The 19,418-nt window shown below is 36.3% G+C and overlaps 1 protein-coding gene across 2 annotated transcripts in view; it reads left to right on the top strand.

Annotated features, from left to right (window-relative positions):
- Positions 1-1,562: 1,562 nt before the first annotated feature.
- Positions 1,563-19,418, top strand: part of MAEL (maelstrom spermatogenic transposon silencer) — a 42,454-nt gene continuing 24,598 nt past the window's right edge. The window contains exons 1-8 of one of the 2 annotated variants that reach the window (XM_037813145.1): positions 1,563-1,694; positions 1,938-2,030; positions 3,300-3,399; positions 4,405-4,560; positions 5,783-5,824; positions 14,331-14,455; positions 15,167-15,221; positions 15,344-15,485. In XM_037813145.1, coding sequence (XP_037669073.1) covers positions 1,563-1,694; positions 1,938-2,030; positions 3,300-3,399; positions 4,405-4,560; positions 5,783-5,824; positions 14,331-14,455; positions 15,167-15,221; positions 15,344-15,485 — 845 coding nt within the window. The remainder of the gene's footprint in view (positions 1,695-1,937; positions 2,031-3,299; positions 3,400-4,404; positions 4,561-5,782; positions 5,825-14,330; positions 14,456-15,166; positions 15,222-15,343; positions 15,486-19,418) is intronic. The other variant, XM_037813152.1, reaches the window with a different exon arrangement.

Genomic DNA, 19,418 nt, shown 5'->3' with positions numbered 1-19,418 from the left:
AGTAATATGAGAGTTCCAGTTGCTCCACATTCTTGCCAATATTTTATACCAATATATTTGAACCTAAATGAAATAGACAATTTTATAGGAAAGCATAAATTATCAAAATTGGCTTAAGAAAAACTAGGATGCCTGAAAAGATAATAACCATGCAAGATATTGACATGGTGGTCAAAATTCTATACCATCCCCTCCCTTCACCCCCCTCCATGAATACCAGGATCAAATCATTTTACTAGGAAGTTCTACCAGTCAAGGAATAGGTAATTCCCATCTGTTATTCAACCTGAGCAGAGAAAAGATGGCAGTTCATTCTATGAGGTTCTCATGACCCTGGTACCAACATCTGGTAAGGCTAGTGCAAAAAAAAAAAAAACAAAAAAAACCTATAATTCAATATCACTACAAAGAAGCAAAATCTTAAAAATGTTTACAAAATAAGCAATGCCTTATAATCAAGAAGTATCTATACTAGGAATGGCAGGACACTTCAGCTTTAGAAAAATCTATCATATTTATTATGTTCAATTAAAAGGTAAAATCATATGATCTTTTCAAAAGATGCAGAAAATGCATTTAATAATTTTTCAATTCTCATTCCTGATTTTAAAATACATACATACAACATGTATAGACACATGTATAGATGCAACATATATACAACATATGTAGTAAACAAAGCAGAGAAGGGAATTTCCTGTGGGAAGCACATCTAACTAGAAAATCCAAGAAAATCAAAGGGTACTATTTGAACCAATATGAGAATTCAGGAGGGTGACTAAACGTACAGATTACTAAAATCAATACTTTCTCTACACACCAACAGTAAGCAATTACAAGATATAATAGAAAACAGAAATCTCTCACAGCAGTTCCAAGGATGGTTACCTAGAAATAAAACTAAGAAAGGAAACAGACCTTTATGAGGAACTCTGTAAAACTTTATTCAAGGACATTATTTTATATATAAGCCTCTTACCATACGTATTTCCTTCCTAACACTAAAACTGCATTAAATAATATTTGTTGGTTCATTTGTTTTTGTCATCTCCCCCCACCCCCAGACTGTAAATTTCTTCAGGGTAACCCTCTTGTTTGTCGTGTTTTTCTCTCTATTCCCTATCCGGTACCTTTCACAGTATTTGGCATAAAGGTGGCCCTTTTATAGTAGTAAAATAAGTAAGAACCAAAAGCACAAGCCAGTACCCTTTTCTCTGCCTACTTTGATGCATATTACGCAATAATGAAATTGCTCCAAACTTTCCACTGGACATCACGCCCTCCAACGACTCATCCCAGCCAATCAGGATGCTTCTCACCTGTGACTCCACCTCCCTCCTTCCGCCTGACCCAGCTGCAGCACGAGGTGTAATCTTCCGGCTTCTTCAGACTGTTTTTCTCCGAACGGGGCCAATGCGGCTGCGCCCTGCGCCCTGATTGGCCAAGAGCTGCCAGCTCGTGCGTGCTGGAGTCTGCTGCGGTTACTAAGGGCGGGAGCTCGGCGAGGGTGCTGGCGGCTTGTGCTGTCCGAAGGCCCTCGTCGAAGTTTGGCCGAGTTAGCCATGCCAAACCGCAGGGCTAGCCGAAACGCATACTATTTCTTCGTGCAGGAGAAGATCCCTGAACTACGGCGGCAGGGCCTGCCTGTGGCTCGCGTAGCTGATGCCATCCCCTACTGCTCGGCTGACTGGGCGGTAAGGCTGGAGGGTGGTGAGCAGGGCCGGGAGGGGCAGTTGGGCAAGCGGGGAGAATGATTGGTGGGACAAGGCGGGAGGGAGAGAAGCCTCAAGGAGGCCAGTGGCCGCTTGGCTCCTGCTGGAGGCAGAGGGACCCTTCGTCCCCCACCTTGTTCCTGGCCCACGGTGAACTGACCCCGAACCGCCTCCCTGGGACTCACTGTTGCGTCTCCTCTTTGATTCCCTCTTCAATCCCCCAAGCTCCTGAGGGAGGAAGAAAAGGAGAAATATGCAGAAATGGCACGAGAGTGGAGGGCCGCCCAGGGAAAGGACTCTGGGCCTTCAGAGAAGCAGGTAAGGTTAGCCAGAGAACAGCGGCCACCCGCCTGGCAAATAAGCATGGTCGATAAATGGTGAATGAGTGAATGATAGAACACTGGGTGATTTGAGTTAAAGAAAAGTTTAATTTTTTTCCCTTAGTGTCAGAATGCGTGTTTAAAACGAACAGAGAGCATATCTAGGACACACATTGGTATTTCATTTAGTGGTGAAAGGCCAGGAGAATCTTTACTAGGAAACCTGCAGCCAATAAACCATTATGAGCAGTGGGACTGTTTGGTATTTAGGAGTTGTACGAGATGACTTGTAAGGGTCCTTTTCAATTCCTCTTGATTAAAGAACCTTTTTTGGTTGCTTAAAAGCTGTTTGGGCCATTCTCTCTTTTTAAATGACAGCTTTGGAACCAAGTCAGCTGCTGTGTTTAAAATATTGAAATAACAGGACTTGGAAATTGTTGGTGAATGTTTTTTGTATGCCTTACAAGTAAAAGATTTGAATAAAATTTATTTGGATACATTTCTGTGTAGCAGAACGTTAAAATCCTAAATAAAATTTGTTTTTCTTTTTTTTTTTTGCCGATTTGTATCAGGAAAATGCAGTGTAGTTGTGGAGTGGTTTTCTTTCTCCCTCTGTGTTGTTTCCATTCTTATATAGTAAAATTCCAGTCTTAATTTAAGCTGTCAACACTGAATTTGTTTGCCTTGGGTTTGAGAGACTTTTGTTTTGTGTATTTATGTTTGAATATATGCTCTAATCAGATGAATTTGTATTAGTCATGATACTTTCAAGCCTTGTTTTTTTTTCTTATTATTCCAATTTCTTATAAGACATTTTTCCTCAAAACTTAAAATATATTATGTGTAGACCTCATGTGAAACTCCAGCCAGCATTATCTAGTTTTTACTGTAAGTGAAAAACCGGCAATATTAGAGTAGTTTAGCAAATATTCTTTTTGCCACTGGTCTGGCACATAGTAGGTAGCTCCATAATGTTAACTCTCAGTAGGGGCCAAATGACTTCAGGTAGCAGTTGAATTGGTTATTTACCACTCACCTTCTGATTTAGATTATTTCAGGATTTTGCTGTTGTCTGCCTTTGGATGTCAGTGTTATTGACAAATACATATGTATTTACTCATTGGGTTCATTGTCCTGGAGAGGTTACTGATGTGATCTATGGCTATTTTGTTTTGGTTTGTTTTTTGCAGTTCATTTGCTGAATTTAAATATATGGTATAAAGTGCACACCACAATTTATGTGGCCAATCATTTTCTTCCTCTTTAGAAACCTGTTTGCACACCACTGAGGAGGCCAGGCTTCCTTGTACCAAAGCAGAATGTTCCACCCCCAGATATGTCAAGCTTGTCTCTCAATAGTGACCAAGGTAGAGTAATCCCAAACTTTTTTGCTTAAATTTGCCCACTGAAAACACATATTAATCAGTAAAAATGTTTTTTGTTCATTTCAATCCTGCATTTCAAAGTAGTTAACTACAAATGTTTGTGATGGTGTTAAAGTTGTTAACCTACTTTTTTTTTTTTTTTTTTTTTAATTTCCCTTCATTGAAGTAATACTGGAGAGTCGAACAGAAAACTGGGCTCTTGGTTTCTGCCATTTCATATGTTATTAATCGCATGAAATGCTACTTTTTAGATTAAGTGATTATAGCTGGAAATTTAAATACATTTAAATAATGAAAGTAAAAATTCCAATTTCTTATAAGACATTTTCCCTCAAATGTCTTATAAGGCCTAGAAGAAACTACAACTAATAATAAGGTTACTATTCCTTCTGGCTGTTTTTATTGTGTTCTGGCTTTGTTCGAGATTAATAAACTTTTAACAGTCTTAAAGTGTGGCCAGCCCTAGTAAATAAGAACACTTCTCATCATTCTTACATTTCTTTCCTCTTTTAGGGAATTTATACATGGTTTCAGGTATATATATTGGTAAAAGTAAAGAAGGAATAAATTAAATTGTCAGTAATAAGCACAGAGCTTTTCTACACTGGTTCTGTTTGGCTTTATTTCCCAAACCCTTCATTTGTCCAATACAGGTCACAGCTATTCTTAAGTCATTTCCAAGATTGAGAGGTTATATACAGCTAAATTTTATAGAGCTGGCTCCAAGTTTGAATAATTTTGTTGCTTCATGCAAATAATGGTTGTTCTTTGATCATTGATAAGAGTAATTAGAAAAATTTCAATTCATTTGTCTGCTACAGCTAGTTTTCTCTTTTCTAGCTCATTTAAGAATACTGAAACACAAGGAAAATGATTCTAGTTTTTTCTTAAACTAAAGTGGCTTTGTGGAAGGCATATATTTGAGACATTAATCTGTTGGTTTTGTCTTATGTTTTTGGTGTTGTTTGTGGTTGTTGTTTGTTTTAGCTCTCCTTGGAGGCATTTTTTATTTTTTAAACATTTTTAGCCATGGAGAACTACCTCCTCATTGTGCACAGCGCTTCCTCCCTTGTGAAATTGGCTGTGTTAAATATTCTCTTCAAGAAGGTATTATGGCAGATTTCCACAGTTTTATAAATCCTGGTAAGTAGCCAAATGAGTGGGTAGATGAGAGCATGCTAGATCTTAAAAGTGTATATGGTTGTTTTGTTTTGTTTTTTCATCCTGACTCCATTTGATAATAGTATTTGTTTTCTTAACAGCTGATGCATAGCTGATTTCTTAAAATGTAGTAAGGCTTCATAACTGTTAGTCAAAAAATGGTTAGGAATGAGGTCTTGACAGAGGGTTTTTGGTTTTAGGCCTTTAACCTCAAAGAAGCATTAAAGTTGGGTTGACAGACTCCCTGAAAAATGTGTAGTCTACTATTATCTTCCCTGGGGCCTTAATTGGGATTTTCTAAAAGCTTTGCTTTCTTCTTCCTCTACTGCACCTCAGCTGTCACTAGTTTTTTAAACCTGTTATTGCCTTGTAACCTTCAGCAAATTACTTAACCTCCCCAAAACCTGTTAGCTCTTCTGTAAAATGAGGCCATTCTAAGGTGGGCTATTCTAAGGAGTAGAAGAAAGTCTATGAAAATAGCCTAGTACTTAATAGACTTTCAGATGTTTTAGGTGTCTCTTCTTCCCATTGTTCCATCCCATTAAAAGCAAGATAGTTGTGGAGGGGAAGGATTTTACTTAGTTCCAAGAGGGAAACAGTGGTAGGGAAACACCCTGCCCTTGAAAGTAAGAGACATATGTAGGGAGAAGAGGTTGGGGAAGAATTTCATGTTTACTTTTGTCTATTACTTAAAAATCCATTAGGACATCCCAGCACTTTTTTCTCTTCCTTAATTTTTAGATGACAGAAAAACTAATCATCCTACTCACACTTGTAAGCATAGGTATTTAGGACCAGTCAACTAGCTATTCGTTTAATGTTGTAAAACATTAAAAAAGAATTTGGAGACTTTTTTTCCCCATAGGAAATGCTTATATACCTCATGTCAAGGCCACATGACCCCCTGAGCCCCATTCATAGCTAAGACTCCTTTAGCACACAATTTCTTTACCTAGTGTTTCTTTCTCTGTAAGGAGTATCTTTTTAAAGTAGCTTAGGCAATAAACCACAGTTCTTTGATAGTCATCGTATCTTTGGTTTAGAAAAAAATCTATGAAAGTTTACTCTAGTATTTTCACAAGGCAATAAAAATTTCCTCCCTATGTAATAGCCTGGTAATCTTATGAAATATATTACTTTAGCACAACTAGAGAGCATTCAGATTTCTGCATCTCTCAGTGAAATACTTTGGTTTGTATTATAGGTGAAATTCCACGAGGATTTCGGTTTCATTGTCAGGCTGCAAGTAAGTATAAAAGAATGGAATGTAGTGTGGGAATTGAATATGTGTGCACCTAGTGAAGACTTACTGCTTTAAATAGACACAAATTATAAGTTGGGAAGTTACTATTGGAAGAGCTTCATAGAAGTGGTGGATAGTGTATGTTCATCTTTAAAATTTTAAACTTTTATAGACTTATAATATCTCTTTCTATACGGGGATTGTAGTTTTAATTTTCTGTGTGTGTATATATATATATATCTTTTGGCCCCAGTGCAAGTTGCTGCTGTTTGGCCAGGTACTTAGGTAAGCCTTCCAGGAGGTCTCAGATTATCTAGATCTAAGGCTACTTACAGGTATGTCCATTCAAAATTTAAAAAAAAGAAACAAGTTGATGCTTTAAAATGAGTGGAAAGATAGTGGTAAACAGACAAAACATAGCTCTGAGTTCATTTTGTAAATGAGAAAAGCAGATTTTATTTTTAAATTCTGCAACCAGGAGACCTGACTGTGTGTACTTAAGCTCTTGAAATAAACTTTTCTAGAAATTATATTTTTAACAAGTTTTCTGTGTTATTAGAATGTAAACGATAGGTTTAATTTTTTTATTTAAAAACATATATAGTTACCCTGTAGAAGTGTTTGAAATTAGAAATAAGTTTTCCAAATCTGCCCTGAAAGGCAGCTATTTTGTAATACTTATAACACTGTTCTGGATAGATGAAGATAATATTTTAGACTAATATTTGATTGTGTACTTTAAGTTTCTTCCAGTCTTAGTGAAAAATATGTACTAGTTCATTTTTGTTTGCCTGGAATTGGGGCTGGAGGCTGTAGCATTTAAGGGAGAGTTGTTTAGTGGGTCCCTGTTGTAATTTGCTAATGCTGCCGGAATGCAAAACACCAGAGATGGAAAGGGGTTTATTTGGTTACAAAGTTACAGTCTTAAGACCATAAAGTGTCCAAGGTAACACATCAGCAATCAGGTACCTTTACTGGAGGATGGCCAGGGGTGTCCGGAAAACCTCTGTTAGCTAGGAAGGCACGTGGCTGGTGTCTGCTTCAAAGTTCTGGTTTCAAGATGGCTTTCTCCCAGGACGTTCCTCTCTAGGCTGCAGTTCCTCAAAAATGTCACTCTTAGTTGCACTTGGGGGATTTGTCCTCTCTTAGCTTCTCTGGAGCAACAGTCTGCTTTCAACCGCTGTCTTCAAACTGTCTCTCATGTGCAGCTACTCTCTCCACTTTTGTGCATTCTTCAAAGTGTCCCTCTTGGCTGTAGCTCCTCTTCGAAATGTCACTCTCAGGTGCACTAAGTTCCTTCTGTTAGCTCATTTATATGGCTCCAGTGATTTAAGTTAGACCCACCCTGAATGGGTGGGGTAACACCTCCATGGAAATTATCCAATCAGAGTCATTACCCACAGTTGGGTGGGGCACATCTCTGTGGAAACACTCAATGATTTACAATCTAATTAACACTGGTAGGTCTGCCCACACAAGATTACATCAAAGATAATGGCGTCTGGGAGGACAAAATAACATTCAAACCAGCTGAGTCCCCTTGTATAGCTTTGAGTGAAAAGATTTGTGATAAAGAAGAGAATCAATTGTGTTGTAGCTTTGCGCTATGAACATAACTGATCTCCCCAAGTGTCACATCATCTGAAGTTACTGGACTAAATAGATGGTAATAAAAAAAGAAATAGAAACCTAGTGGTGAATTAATTTTTACTTAAGCTTTGTTTCTGGTTTGTTCTTATGGATGCATTGGAATCCTCACTGTGTGCCAGACACTCATTTGTGAGAATATCACTGGATTTACTATTTCTTTGCCATTTGCTGATAAGATTTTAAAAATCAGTTATTTTTAAAGGCTTAATTTTTACAGCCCTTTCAAATTAACCAGATTAACAGAATGTGTGGTTCTTAAAAAATATATTTATTAAAGATCTTAGGAATGCTTGCTTTATTTATTTATTACTCAAAATTAATTGATACTGAGCACAGTATTTCTCATTCAGGAAACTTAAAATGTTTGGAGGTCACCAAATTAAGCATGTGTTAAATTGCCGACTTGATAAACCTGGGAAATGTGCCAATTAGATAAGATAAATGACTGTATTTAGTGACAGCTATATTGACGCAACTAAAAATGACTGTGCTAGTGTAATCAAGCTGATTAGAAGACCATGTTTTGTACAGTAACACTGAAATTTATATGTGGATATGATCACTTTAAGTAGTAGATCATATCCACATGTAAATTGTAGATCTGTCAAACACTCTTGTGCCATCTGGCCTTTTATGAAGTATGTGTAAGTGAAGTCAAGTGAATGCTTCATGGGCATTATGGTTTAACACATTAGAATCATAAAGAATCTCAGGATTGGAAGAGGTTTTGATAGAGAGTCTAGTGATTTTCTCTTGCCCCCTCCATCTGTGTCCTCTGAAGAGGTACTTAGGGTCTGTATGCACGGAGGGGTAGGTGCGGCAGCATAGGAAATTTTAGCCCTGCTACTCTACTTAAACCAGAGGAGCTCTGCTTCTGTTTTTCTGTAGAGAATTTCTGCTTTAAACCAAGAAAAGTTTTGAAAGTGTCTGTTTTCAGCTTCCTATAAAAAGGTCCATCAGCTTTTTAAATTAGGCTTCATACACAAAAAAGAATATAAGGTTCATTTAAAGTATAAAGAATATTAACGAACAGCAGTACATCCACTATCAGCTGAAGAAGTAACACATTGCCACTACCATGGAAAGTCACTATATCTTTTCTTGATTGCTCCCCCTGTCTAGGAGAGAACCACAATGTTGAATTTTGTTAATCATTTCCTTTCTTTTCTGAATAGTTTTACCCTATATACATAGATATTTATATAAATGTTTAATTTCACTCATTAGTACTTTACCATATTGTCTGTGTACGTATATATTTAACTCAACGATCTCCTTTCCGCATTTTTCTATTGGATTGTCTTTTTTGTTGGTTTGTGTAAGTTTATTATATCTGCTTATTCATTTTTAAATAGTGTGCATATAGCATATATCTTTTTTTAGTTTGTGCTTTGTATTCTATTAATGGTGTCTTTTTGTGAACAGAACTTTATTTTTAACTTAGCAGACATATCCTTGTTTTCCCTCATGATTTGTGATTTTTATAAGCTGTAAGAATTCCCTCCTACACTGATGTTGTGAAGGATTATAGTCTGGATTTTCTTCTAAAAGTTATAAAGTTTTATTTTTTCCTTTCTAAGTCCTTATTCCATCTGGAATTGACTTGGTATGGTGTGAGGTAGAGATTCAGTTTCATTTTTTTTTCCCATGTGGATCATCAGTTGTATTTATCTATTTACATAAGTCCTCTGACTTTTTTCTTTTAGATTCTTATGGCTCTCCTTTACCCCTCTATATGCAATTTAGGATCAGTTTATCATGTTTGGCAGAAACCCTTATTGGTATTTAGATGGGATTCATCTTTAAATCTATAGATCATTTTGGAGAAAATGGACATCTTCATGATATTGAGTCGTTCTATCTGGTAACATGAGGTTATTCTCTATTTTTAGGTCTTTATGGTTTTTCAATAAAGTTTTACAATTATCCCCATAATGACCTTCATATCTTTTGTTAAAAAGCTCATTTTATCCTCTTTTTTGCTATTAAGGTGATATCTTTTTTGAAATTTATTTTCTGATTTGTTACTTTGGGTTTTGGTTTTATCCCAGCCATTTCTGGCCTCTAATTATGAATTTTTAGGTTTTTTTTTTTTTTTTTTTTTTTTAGTTTTATCTATGAAATGACTTATCTTCCTTTCTAATCTGCATATCTTTATTTTTAAATTTTTTTGTTTTGTTTTAGTGTGCTGGCTAGGACCTCTGGTTCCTAATGTTTCACCAAGGAATGTGCTTTTTGTTATTATTCTCTTTTACTGATTTATTTATTTACTTACTTATTCACTCCTTTATCACGATAAAGAAGTTCTCTTCTGTTCCCAGCTTCGTAAGAGAGATATCAATGGCAGATTTTAATGAATGCTCTTTCTGCTTCCAGAATAAGTTTGTTTTTTGTTCATATGGTGATTTCTAATGTTAAACCAACCCTGCATTACAGGAACAAACCCCACAAAGTCACAATGTCTGTTAAATTGCTGCATTTGGTTTGTTAATATTTTAAGATTAGTGAATTTATGTTAAAGACTGAGATTAATCTTGTCTAATTTTGTTACGAAGGTTATTTTGCCATCATAAAATTGTTGGAAAGTATTCTCTCTTAACTGTTGTAATATATTTTTGATACTAGTATGATATGTTCCCTGAACGTTCCATACAATTCACCTGCAAAACATTGTGAATCACCAAGATACTAGGTCTAGGGAGGAACTTATAAAGCTTGAAAAATTAGTACATAGTGCCCAGTATACTATCAGAACCTTTCATCTGAAGATGTGTTATTGTCTGAAGATAAGGTTCCTCTAAAAATGTTTGTAAAAGCAAGTCATAATAACTTAGAGCAGTTCTGTTCCTAGCCATTGGAGTTGTGCAGAATGATCATTGACTCTAGTAGTTATTCTAATTTGGACTAAGTGTTTGGGGAAGAATATGCAAAGTAACCAAGAAATGCTTGAAGAAAACCATGAGAGAAATGGTTTGACTATCAAACCCATACAGTTAAAGCTGTAGAAATTTAAACAGATGTGATCTTGGCATAGTAATTAATAAACAAAATGGGACTAACAGAATGGAATCTAGAAATAGAGCCATGTAAGTATGGGGACTTAATTTATTATAAAGGTGGCATTTCAAATGAGTGGAGAAAGAATGGTGGAACTAGCCCAATCTTACTGGCCCATTTGGATTTCCGTTTGAAAATAAAAGTTAGACTTTTCCTCTCATATATAAAAGTAAATTTCAGATGGAGTAAAGAATTAAATGTTAAAAAAAGGAATAAAAAGTTATAAATATATTAAAGAAAATATAGGATGTTTACAATCTTAGGATAGAGAAAACTGGAGGAAGGGAAAAGACTGTGGGAGAAAATATGTCTGCATATGTCATAGTCATTTAACAAATGTTTGAAATCTGCTAGGCAGCTCTTCTAGATATTGAGGATAAATCAATGAACAGAACATAGTCCCTGCCTTTCTGAAATTTCTGTTCTCATGGAGGGGGCAAAGAAAAGTAAATTATATGTATGTTACTGTGATAAATGATAGGCAAAAATTTTAACAAAATGTGGGGAATTGAGGAAGGAGGAGATAGCGGTATCTGATCTGGTTGAAATCATTTTCCTTAAGTCTGAAGAACATCATTTATTATTTCCTTTAGTAAAGAGTTTGGTGATAAAATGTGTTTTGTCTATCTCAAGTGATTTTTCCCCCACTTTAATTCTTTTTTTATTAGAGAAATTGTCACTTTTCTTGAAAGATATTTTCACTGGTTTACAGTTCTAGGTAGGTAGTTATTTTCATTCAGCACTTTAAATAAATGATGCAATTTTCTTCTGACTTCTTTTATTCCTGTTGAAAATTTGACTTGGTTTTTATTGATGCGCCTTTGGAGATATTCCATCTTGTTTTTCTGGCTACTTTTATGATTTCCTTTTGGTGTTTGGTTTCAGCAGCTTTTCTTTGGTTTGTCTAGATGTGGTTTTATTTGTAATTTATGATTCTTGAGGTTTGTTGTAGTGCTTGCTATCTTTCATCAGTTTTGAAAATTTAACACTAATTTATTTCTTGAAATATTGCTTCTGCCTCATTACCTCTCACCCTTCCCTTTGATATCCCAACTATATATGTATTAGAACTCTTCACTTTGTCTACTCTCTCACATTATTTTCTGTTTTCCATTCATTTGTCTTTCCATTATTGTGGATGTTTTCCTCTGCCCTATCTTCTAATCTGATAATTATCTCTCAATTGTGTCAAATCATCTATTAAATCCATCTATGAGTTCTTAATTTTTGTTACAGTATTTTCAGCTTTTGAATTCTTATTTAAGGTTCTGCTGAAATTATATTGTTTTTTATTATCCTGATTATAAAAAACCTAGTTATTTTAAAGTTTTATGTCTGATAACCCTATCATAGGAATCTTCTTTTTGGATCTCTTTTTATATTCTGTTAATTAACTTGAGGTTCTGTCAAGCTCAGATGTCTTCATATATTTGGTTATTTTTAATTGAGTGCTAAACAGTATATATGAAAACTATTATTCCTCACCAAAGAAGGATTATAATTGCTTCTGGCAGAAAGCTGGAGTCACTTGCCATCTCAAATTACCTTAATCCAGTTTCACAGATTGAGATAATTTAAAATTGCACTTCAGACCTTACCAAGGTTCATTCTATTTCTAGTTGATCGTTACTAAAAGTTGGGGAATGTGGCTAGATTATCAGCGTAAAACAGTGGAAACCAGAAGACAATGGAATACTATTTTAAGTATTTTTTCCCTCTCACTCTGGGTATTTTGAAAACTCTGCTGTTTCTTGGCCTCAAGATGTCTTCCCGAATTGGCAAAAGCCCCTGTGGGAAAAACAACCACAAATGCCAGATAAACTTTGTAGGATTTCTAGGATTTCTTCCTCTCCAAGATCTTGGACCCATAATTCTTTACTGCTTTATCTCTGCCATGCTGTCCAGCTTTTACCTAATCTTGTTATCAGAAGTTGAACTCATTCTTATCCTTAATCTCAACTATAATAAAAATGATTATTTCAAATCTATATCTAATAATTTCAGTGTCTGGGTTCCCTGTTGGATTTTTTTACCAACTTTGTTTTGGTTCTCATTGTGTACCTGGTTATTCGTATAGCATATTAGTGAAAAAAAATATTTTAGAGTCATTTGAGGCCTTTGATGTTACTTCTTCCAGAGGGGATTTAAGTTTGCTTCTTTCAGCACATGGAGAACACTAACAAGCCAAGCCGCAAAAGCTGTCAGAAACATACTCCTCAGGTATTCAGCTTTCTCTTCTGGAACTGGCAAATGACACCGGGGGAGAACTGCCCCCAAAGCTAGGCTGTCCTATCTGGATTGCTTGCATCTTGACCCAATAATTCCTCACTGCTATGTGTGCTCTTGATATCCTCAAGCTTTCTTATTTTTCTGTGGGAGGGTTGGTCTGAATTACCTGGTCCTTTTTTTAAAAACTGGAAATGGAAATCTTCATATAACATTTTTAAAAGCAATCATTACTATGAAGTTCTCTGGCTTTATTAATAAAACAGATTCATAAAAGGCAGTGTGGTAATAGTGAAAACACTACAGGCTTGTTCACTTAAACCTGGGTTATAGTCCTGACTCCACTGTTCACTAGCTATTAACTTACTAATTTCTGTGATTTTTCAGTTGCCTCTCCTTTAGCATGTATGTATACCACTTACCTCATAGGGGTGCTGTAAGCTTATGGGATAAAATATGTAAAATACCCAACTATAACCAGGCTTTTGCTGCAAGTGCTTAAATACGAGTTACCCATTACTCTCTTCCTGTGCTGCACCCCTTCCCCATACCTATCCCATAATCTTTGTCCTGGTTAAGTTTTTTTTACTGCAATTATATTGAGATATACTCACACACCATATAATCTATCCAAAGTATATAATCAGTGGCACACAGTATCATATAGTTGTGTGTTTATCACAATTAATTTTCAAGCATTTTCATTATTCCAAAATAAAAAAATTTTTAATTAAAAAAAGAAATAAAAAAGAACACCCAAAATATCCCATACCCTTTATACCCCCTATTATTTATATATATTTTTGTCATTATTTTAATCCTCATCTGCCCAAACACGGGGGTGAAAGAGAGTGTCAGTCACCATTTTCACTATCACATGGTCACATGATAAAAGCTATATAGTTATACAGTTGTCATCAAGACTCAAGTCTGCTGGATCACTGTCCAACATATTTATATATATTTTTGTCATTATTTTAATCCTCATCTGCCCAAACACGGGGATGAAAGAGAGTGTCAGTCACCATTTTCACTATCACATGGTCACATGATAAAAGCTATATAGTTATACAGTTATCATCAAGACTCAAGTCTGCTGGATCACTGTCCAACATATCCAGGTATTTCCTTCTAGCTATTCTAATACACTAGAAACTAAAAAGGAGTATCTATGTAATGCATAAGAATAACCTCCAGGTTGACTTCTTGACTATTTGACGTCTCTCAGCTACTGAAACTTTATTTTCTTAAAATTCTTTTCCCCCTTTTGGTCAAGATAGCATTCTCAATCCTATAATGCCAGGGCGAGGCTCATCCCTGGGAGTCTTGTCCCTCGTTGGGGGAGGGGGGTAGTGAGTTTGTTTGCAGAGTTGGCTGAAAGAGGCCACATCTGAGCAACAAAAGAGGTTCTCTGGGGATGATTCTTAGGCATAATTATAAGTAGGCTTAGCTTCTCCTTTGCAAGAATAAGTTTCATAAGGCAAGCCCCAAGATCGAGAGCTTGACTTATTGAATTGGGATTCCCTAATTGTCCTGAGTAAATTTTGAACTCCTTCTTCCTCTTTATTTCTTTCAGGTGATTCTAGTCACAAGATTCCTATTTCAAACTTTGAATCTGGGCATGACCAAGCAACTGTGTTACAAAACCTTTATAGATTTATTCATCCACATCTAGGGAACTGGCCTCCTATCTATTGCAAGGTAATTTTAGCTTAAGAATTTTCTTTTAAGGTATCCAGAAAGTAGTTTTGCCTATTTATTAGCTGTTTATGTTGAAATATGTTCATTGTGAATCATTTTTAATGTAATTAGATATAATGCCTTTTATTTTTTTCTGGTTTTGGAAGGATTTTGGAGACTTCAAAAACTGAACTTACTTCTACTTTCATAGATCTCATGGTTTTCCTTAGTTCAGCCTTCTTAAATATCTTCAGTATCTTTTTCCCTTGAAGAATGGATGTTCTACTCTATATATTCATCCTTCCAAGCGAGATTATCTTGTATTTAAAACTGCCTTAGTAGCAATCTCTTGCTTCTCTTTTTATAATTTTTAGAGACTATGTTTGTTCTTTATTTTGTCTAAATTCTTTAGGCTAAGGTCAAAGAACTGGGTTCTCCTTGTTACTTATTAGTGTAACCCTGAGAATAGTTTTCTTTTCTGAACATTGGTTTCTTCATTTGACTACGCTAAGTCTTAACTTGCTTTTCATAAAATATTATATAAATGGTAACTGGTTATTAATAGCAGTGGTCTTTTCTAATACACGTTGCTTGTTTTTATAGTTCTTCATTCACTTGTCACAGACTCTTCAGTTTCTCCCATCCCCAGTTTGAAAGGACAGTATTAATTAAAAGTAGTCCAAGATAGGAGAAAAGTAACAAGTACAAGTCATTTTATTTTTTCTTCTCCAGTCTGACGATAGACCCAGAGTCAACTGGTGTTTGAAGCATATGGCAAAGGCATCAGGTAAGAACCTCTTAGTCATTGCAAAAGTGCATTATAATATCCATATTTGTTTTCATTTTGATCATGTCCTCAATACCTAAATTCACACTAATTATGTGTGTTTTTGTATTTACTAATGGAAGAAATCAGGCAAGATCTAGAACTTCTCACCGTAGAGGACCTTGTAGTGGGGATCTACCAGAAAAAATTTCTCAAGGAGCCCTCTAAGACCTGGGTTCGGAGCCTTCTAGATGTGGCCATGTGGGATTATTCTAGCAACACAAGGTATTTGTAGTGATTTTATACTACTTTTCTAAACAGAAAATACGGTAGGACTAGCCATATTTGCCTTTTTATGCATTATTTTCCTGTAAAACTTTAAAAGCAAATTTCCTCAAATATAAAATTCCATCAATTCCAGGATACAGTGTTATTTATGCACACCACAAAAACATATTTTAAATTGCCAAATAAATTGGCACAATGCTTTCTTATCACTTAGGATTTTCATACTGATAAAATGATTTTCTAGATTTATTTAGATTGTTTTTTTATTGTATAGAACTCTTGTAAAAAGGAATATATAGGTGAAATTGAAAGTATTTTTCATTGTGAAATAATTTCAGACTTAACAGAAATACTGCAAGAATAGTACAAAGAAGTCCCATATATCATTCTCTCAGATTCCCTGATTGCTAATGTTTTAATACATTTTCTTTATCATTTTCTCTATAAATATATACATACTGATTCTTATGAACCATTTTAGAGTAAGTTGCAGTCATGATACCCCTTTACTCCTAAATTCTTCAGGGTGTGTTTCTTAAGAACCAGGAATATTCTCTTACATTACCATAGTTACAATGATAAAAATCAGGGTATTAACAATCAATAAAATACTATTATGTAATCTGAAGAACATATTCCTATTTTTGCCAGTTGTCCCAATAATGACTTTTATTTTTTTAATCTTCATTTTATTGAGATATATTCATATACCATGCAGCCAATAATGACTTTTAAAAGCAATTTTTATTTTCAAATTTGTTTAAAAGTAATTTCTCATGATTTTAAAATTTTCTTGCTTTATTTCAATGGTTATTTCGTTTCTTATTTTTTCTATTTTTTTCTTGTAGTAGTTTATCTATTTTGTGTTTTTTCCCAAAAACAACAGAATTTTAATTTATTAAATCTCATTTTCTGTCCTCTTCCTTATTAATTTCTGCTTATATCTTTTCTCCTTGGTACTTTGTGGTGGTTTTTCTAGTTTTTTGGGCTAGGCATTTAATTCAGTTTTATTTTTGTTTCATTTTTATGATGAGTGCTTAGTAGAGTGCATTTTCTAATCATTCTTTCAGTGTATCTCAGGTTCTGAGATACATTTTCATTGTCAGTTTTTAAAATTCTTTAATTCCAACTCTCTTTTAACCTAGTAGCTGTTTAATAGAAGGCTTTTAAATGTTCAGTTGGAAAAACCTTTCTAAAGGTTTTGTTAGTAAATTCTAGTGTCTTGCATTCTGCATCAAAGAGTGGTATTTGTAATATTTATACTTTATGGAAAGTTGCTGGTGTTTGGGGTTACCCCACCCCACCCTAATATCTAATCAATTTCTGTGAATGTTGTATGGACATGTGAGAAGAATGTGTATTTGTTATTATGAGAATGTAGAGATTGATACACGTTTCAAATTAGTTACGTTTCGCTTTTAAAATTTGAGTCTGAGTGGAAGTTGACACAATGGGAAACTGAGACCATGATGCATGAGAAAATAGTTTGTTACTCACAGGTCCCAGAGAGAGAGGGGCACCATGACTGGTCAACAGGAAGTTGGCAGGAAGTGTGATCAGCTTAGGTGGTTCTTACAGTGGTTGGAGAGCACACCAGCAGAGCAAGAGGGACTTGTGGGCTTGTGCCTTTATTGTGGTTCAGGGGTGGAGGTTAGTAGATTTCCCATGGAAGTCAAGGATTGGTTTAAAGCAAACATGCATGAAAAGGGAAAGGGACTGAGGGTCCAAGGGCAGTGGGGATGGTTAGCTTATGATTTAGGGCCATCTGTGGGTTCTGGGTGTGGGTAGCATGGATTGTAGCCACAAATGTGAGTTTGAGCTCTGGGAAGTTGAGGCCCCAGCAATGGAAGATGGTTTATTAACTAGGCCAAAGGTCAGTGTTGAGGCATGTGGCTTAGCCAAAGTAAGATGGATGCTGAGGCAGCCCACAAAAATTTTGATAGTTATGACAGTTTATCCCTTGATGCTTCAGCATCATTTACTTGGAGGATTGTGGCACTAAGGGTGGCTGATATATTTTACTGCCAGGGGCATAGCATTATTGAGCCAGTGCATCAGACACTTGAAGTTATTGGTTAGTATGAAAGCACCAATAAATAGTAAAAGCAAGAACCAATGGCTCTGTGTAGCCATTCCCCCCACCCCTCAGGGAATAGCCAGAGAAAATGTTGGAGGATTTTTTAGGGTCTGAGGTATCTCTTGAAAACTCTTGGTTATATCGTGAAAGATCTCTTGAGCATCATCTTTTATAAGTTGATTTTGACCTGCCCCAAATTATTAATGTACATGCAGCTGGAGGTGCTTCTTATGCCGACACCCCCTTCTTTGGCCAAGAGGTACTCTAAGACTAGGCGATTATCCAAGAATACCTGGACTAGGAAATCTATTTGTTTTATCAGCCCTTATTAGCATACAGAGGGATGGACTATCAGGTGGAGGACTGAGGGCAAATTTCTAGGCTTCAGAGATTTTGGAAGGTTGTCCCTGTTGTGTAATATTAAAGATGCAATGCTTTGCTTGCCAGTAGGGAGCAGCAGAGCATGAGACATTCTTGTGGGACACAACTCAGCTGACAAGCGTTGTATAAAGAATAGGGGCCCATGGTTAGGTGGTCTGTCATTTCAGCCAGCTGGTATTCTGACAGTTTTCCCATTTCTCAAGGCAGTGTTTGGGTTCATTAGCATAGGGGTGGCTCTGGTTGGTCAGGGTTACAGGTGTAGCAGTGGGTGACCTCAGTGTGGTTTTGGGCAGTGTCATCCTCATTGGTGAACTTGTGGGCTGGGGTGATGTCCTTTGAGGTGGTGATGCCAGGGACCAGCCTGGGGGTGGGTATCCTTCCAAGTAACCATCCATAAAAGATAGGAAGTTTTGCCATGAGTTCTTGAATACAGTTTGGCCGCTCTAGTCTTGATATCTGCAGGTTTCTGTAAAACGGTTGTCTTCACAGAGCTCCAAGACTTTTAAGGGGTATTCTGGGGTGTGCTTAGCAAAGGCGGCTGCATGTTCCTGCAGGGTCCCTCATATTGCCCTCCACAGGAAGAATATGTTTTGTCCACACTTACATGCCAATTGGGTGTTAATCTTCGTAGGTTCCCTTTACCATCCAAGCTCTTGCCTGGGAACAGTATGTCCAGCAGGCCACAGAAGAAAATTAGCCATGCATGTTTGATTTGATTATATTTGTGAGGCTGTTGGTGCTGTATGAGAATCTTGTTTAGGTTGTACCCTGGGGTGGGAATCATTCATGCATTGGTGTCATTGGATATATGTGTTTGATATGTATGTTGGATAACTTTGGATCATTAGCCATGCTTTATGGGATACTGGACACAGTTGGTTGAGAAGTCATAGCTAACTATTTCCTCTGTCCCATTCCCTGTTACAGTTTTAAGTTTAACAGATTATTGTTTGAGCATTCCTGGGCTTGTGTGGTGAGACCTCATGAGTCAGTAAGTAAGCCTGTGACCCACACAGCCAGCAGAAATACTAAAACCCAGAGCCAGGGTGATGGTTGATATTATACCAGTCAGCAAGGACCAGGTTCTGAGGCTGCTAGTTGTATCATGACAGCTGGACATGGTGGTGTTCCTCCCTTTCAAGAAATCGTACCCTGCTTTATCTCACAGCTTGCTCTATGTCTGGGGCTGACAGTAGGTAATTTATAGGTAATTTATAGGTAATAGATACCTGTGGCAGAGTAAAAGGTCATTTTTTTGTGACTAGACAGCTTCTCTTCACCTCTAAAGGTGGCACAGACCATTATACTGTTTTATCTGGGAGCAATAATCTCTACTTCTGGTAGCTCTGGCAGTGATGGGACGTGGTCCTATGTAATTAATGTGGTGGCAGGAGAAATGTTTATTTCACTCCCAAATCTACCCCTCCTGTGGTACATAACCCCATCTATGGAATACCAGTGTTTGGTTTTAG

The sequence above is a fragment of the Choloepus didactylus genome, chromosome 2 (genome assembly GCF_015220235.1).
Source record: "Choloepus didactylus isolate mChoDid1 chromosome 2, mChoDid1.pri, whole genome shotgun sequence".
Lineage (NCBI taxonomy): Eukaryota > Metazoa > Chordata > Mammalia > Pilosa > Megalonychidae > Choloepus > Choloepus didactylus.
Note: the sequence above shows the minus strand (reverse complement) of the source record. Positions and strands in the feature narration are given on the sequence as shown.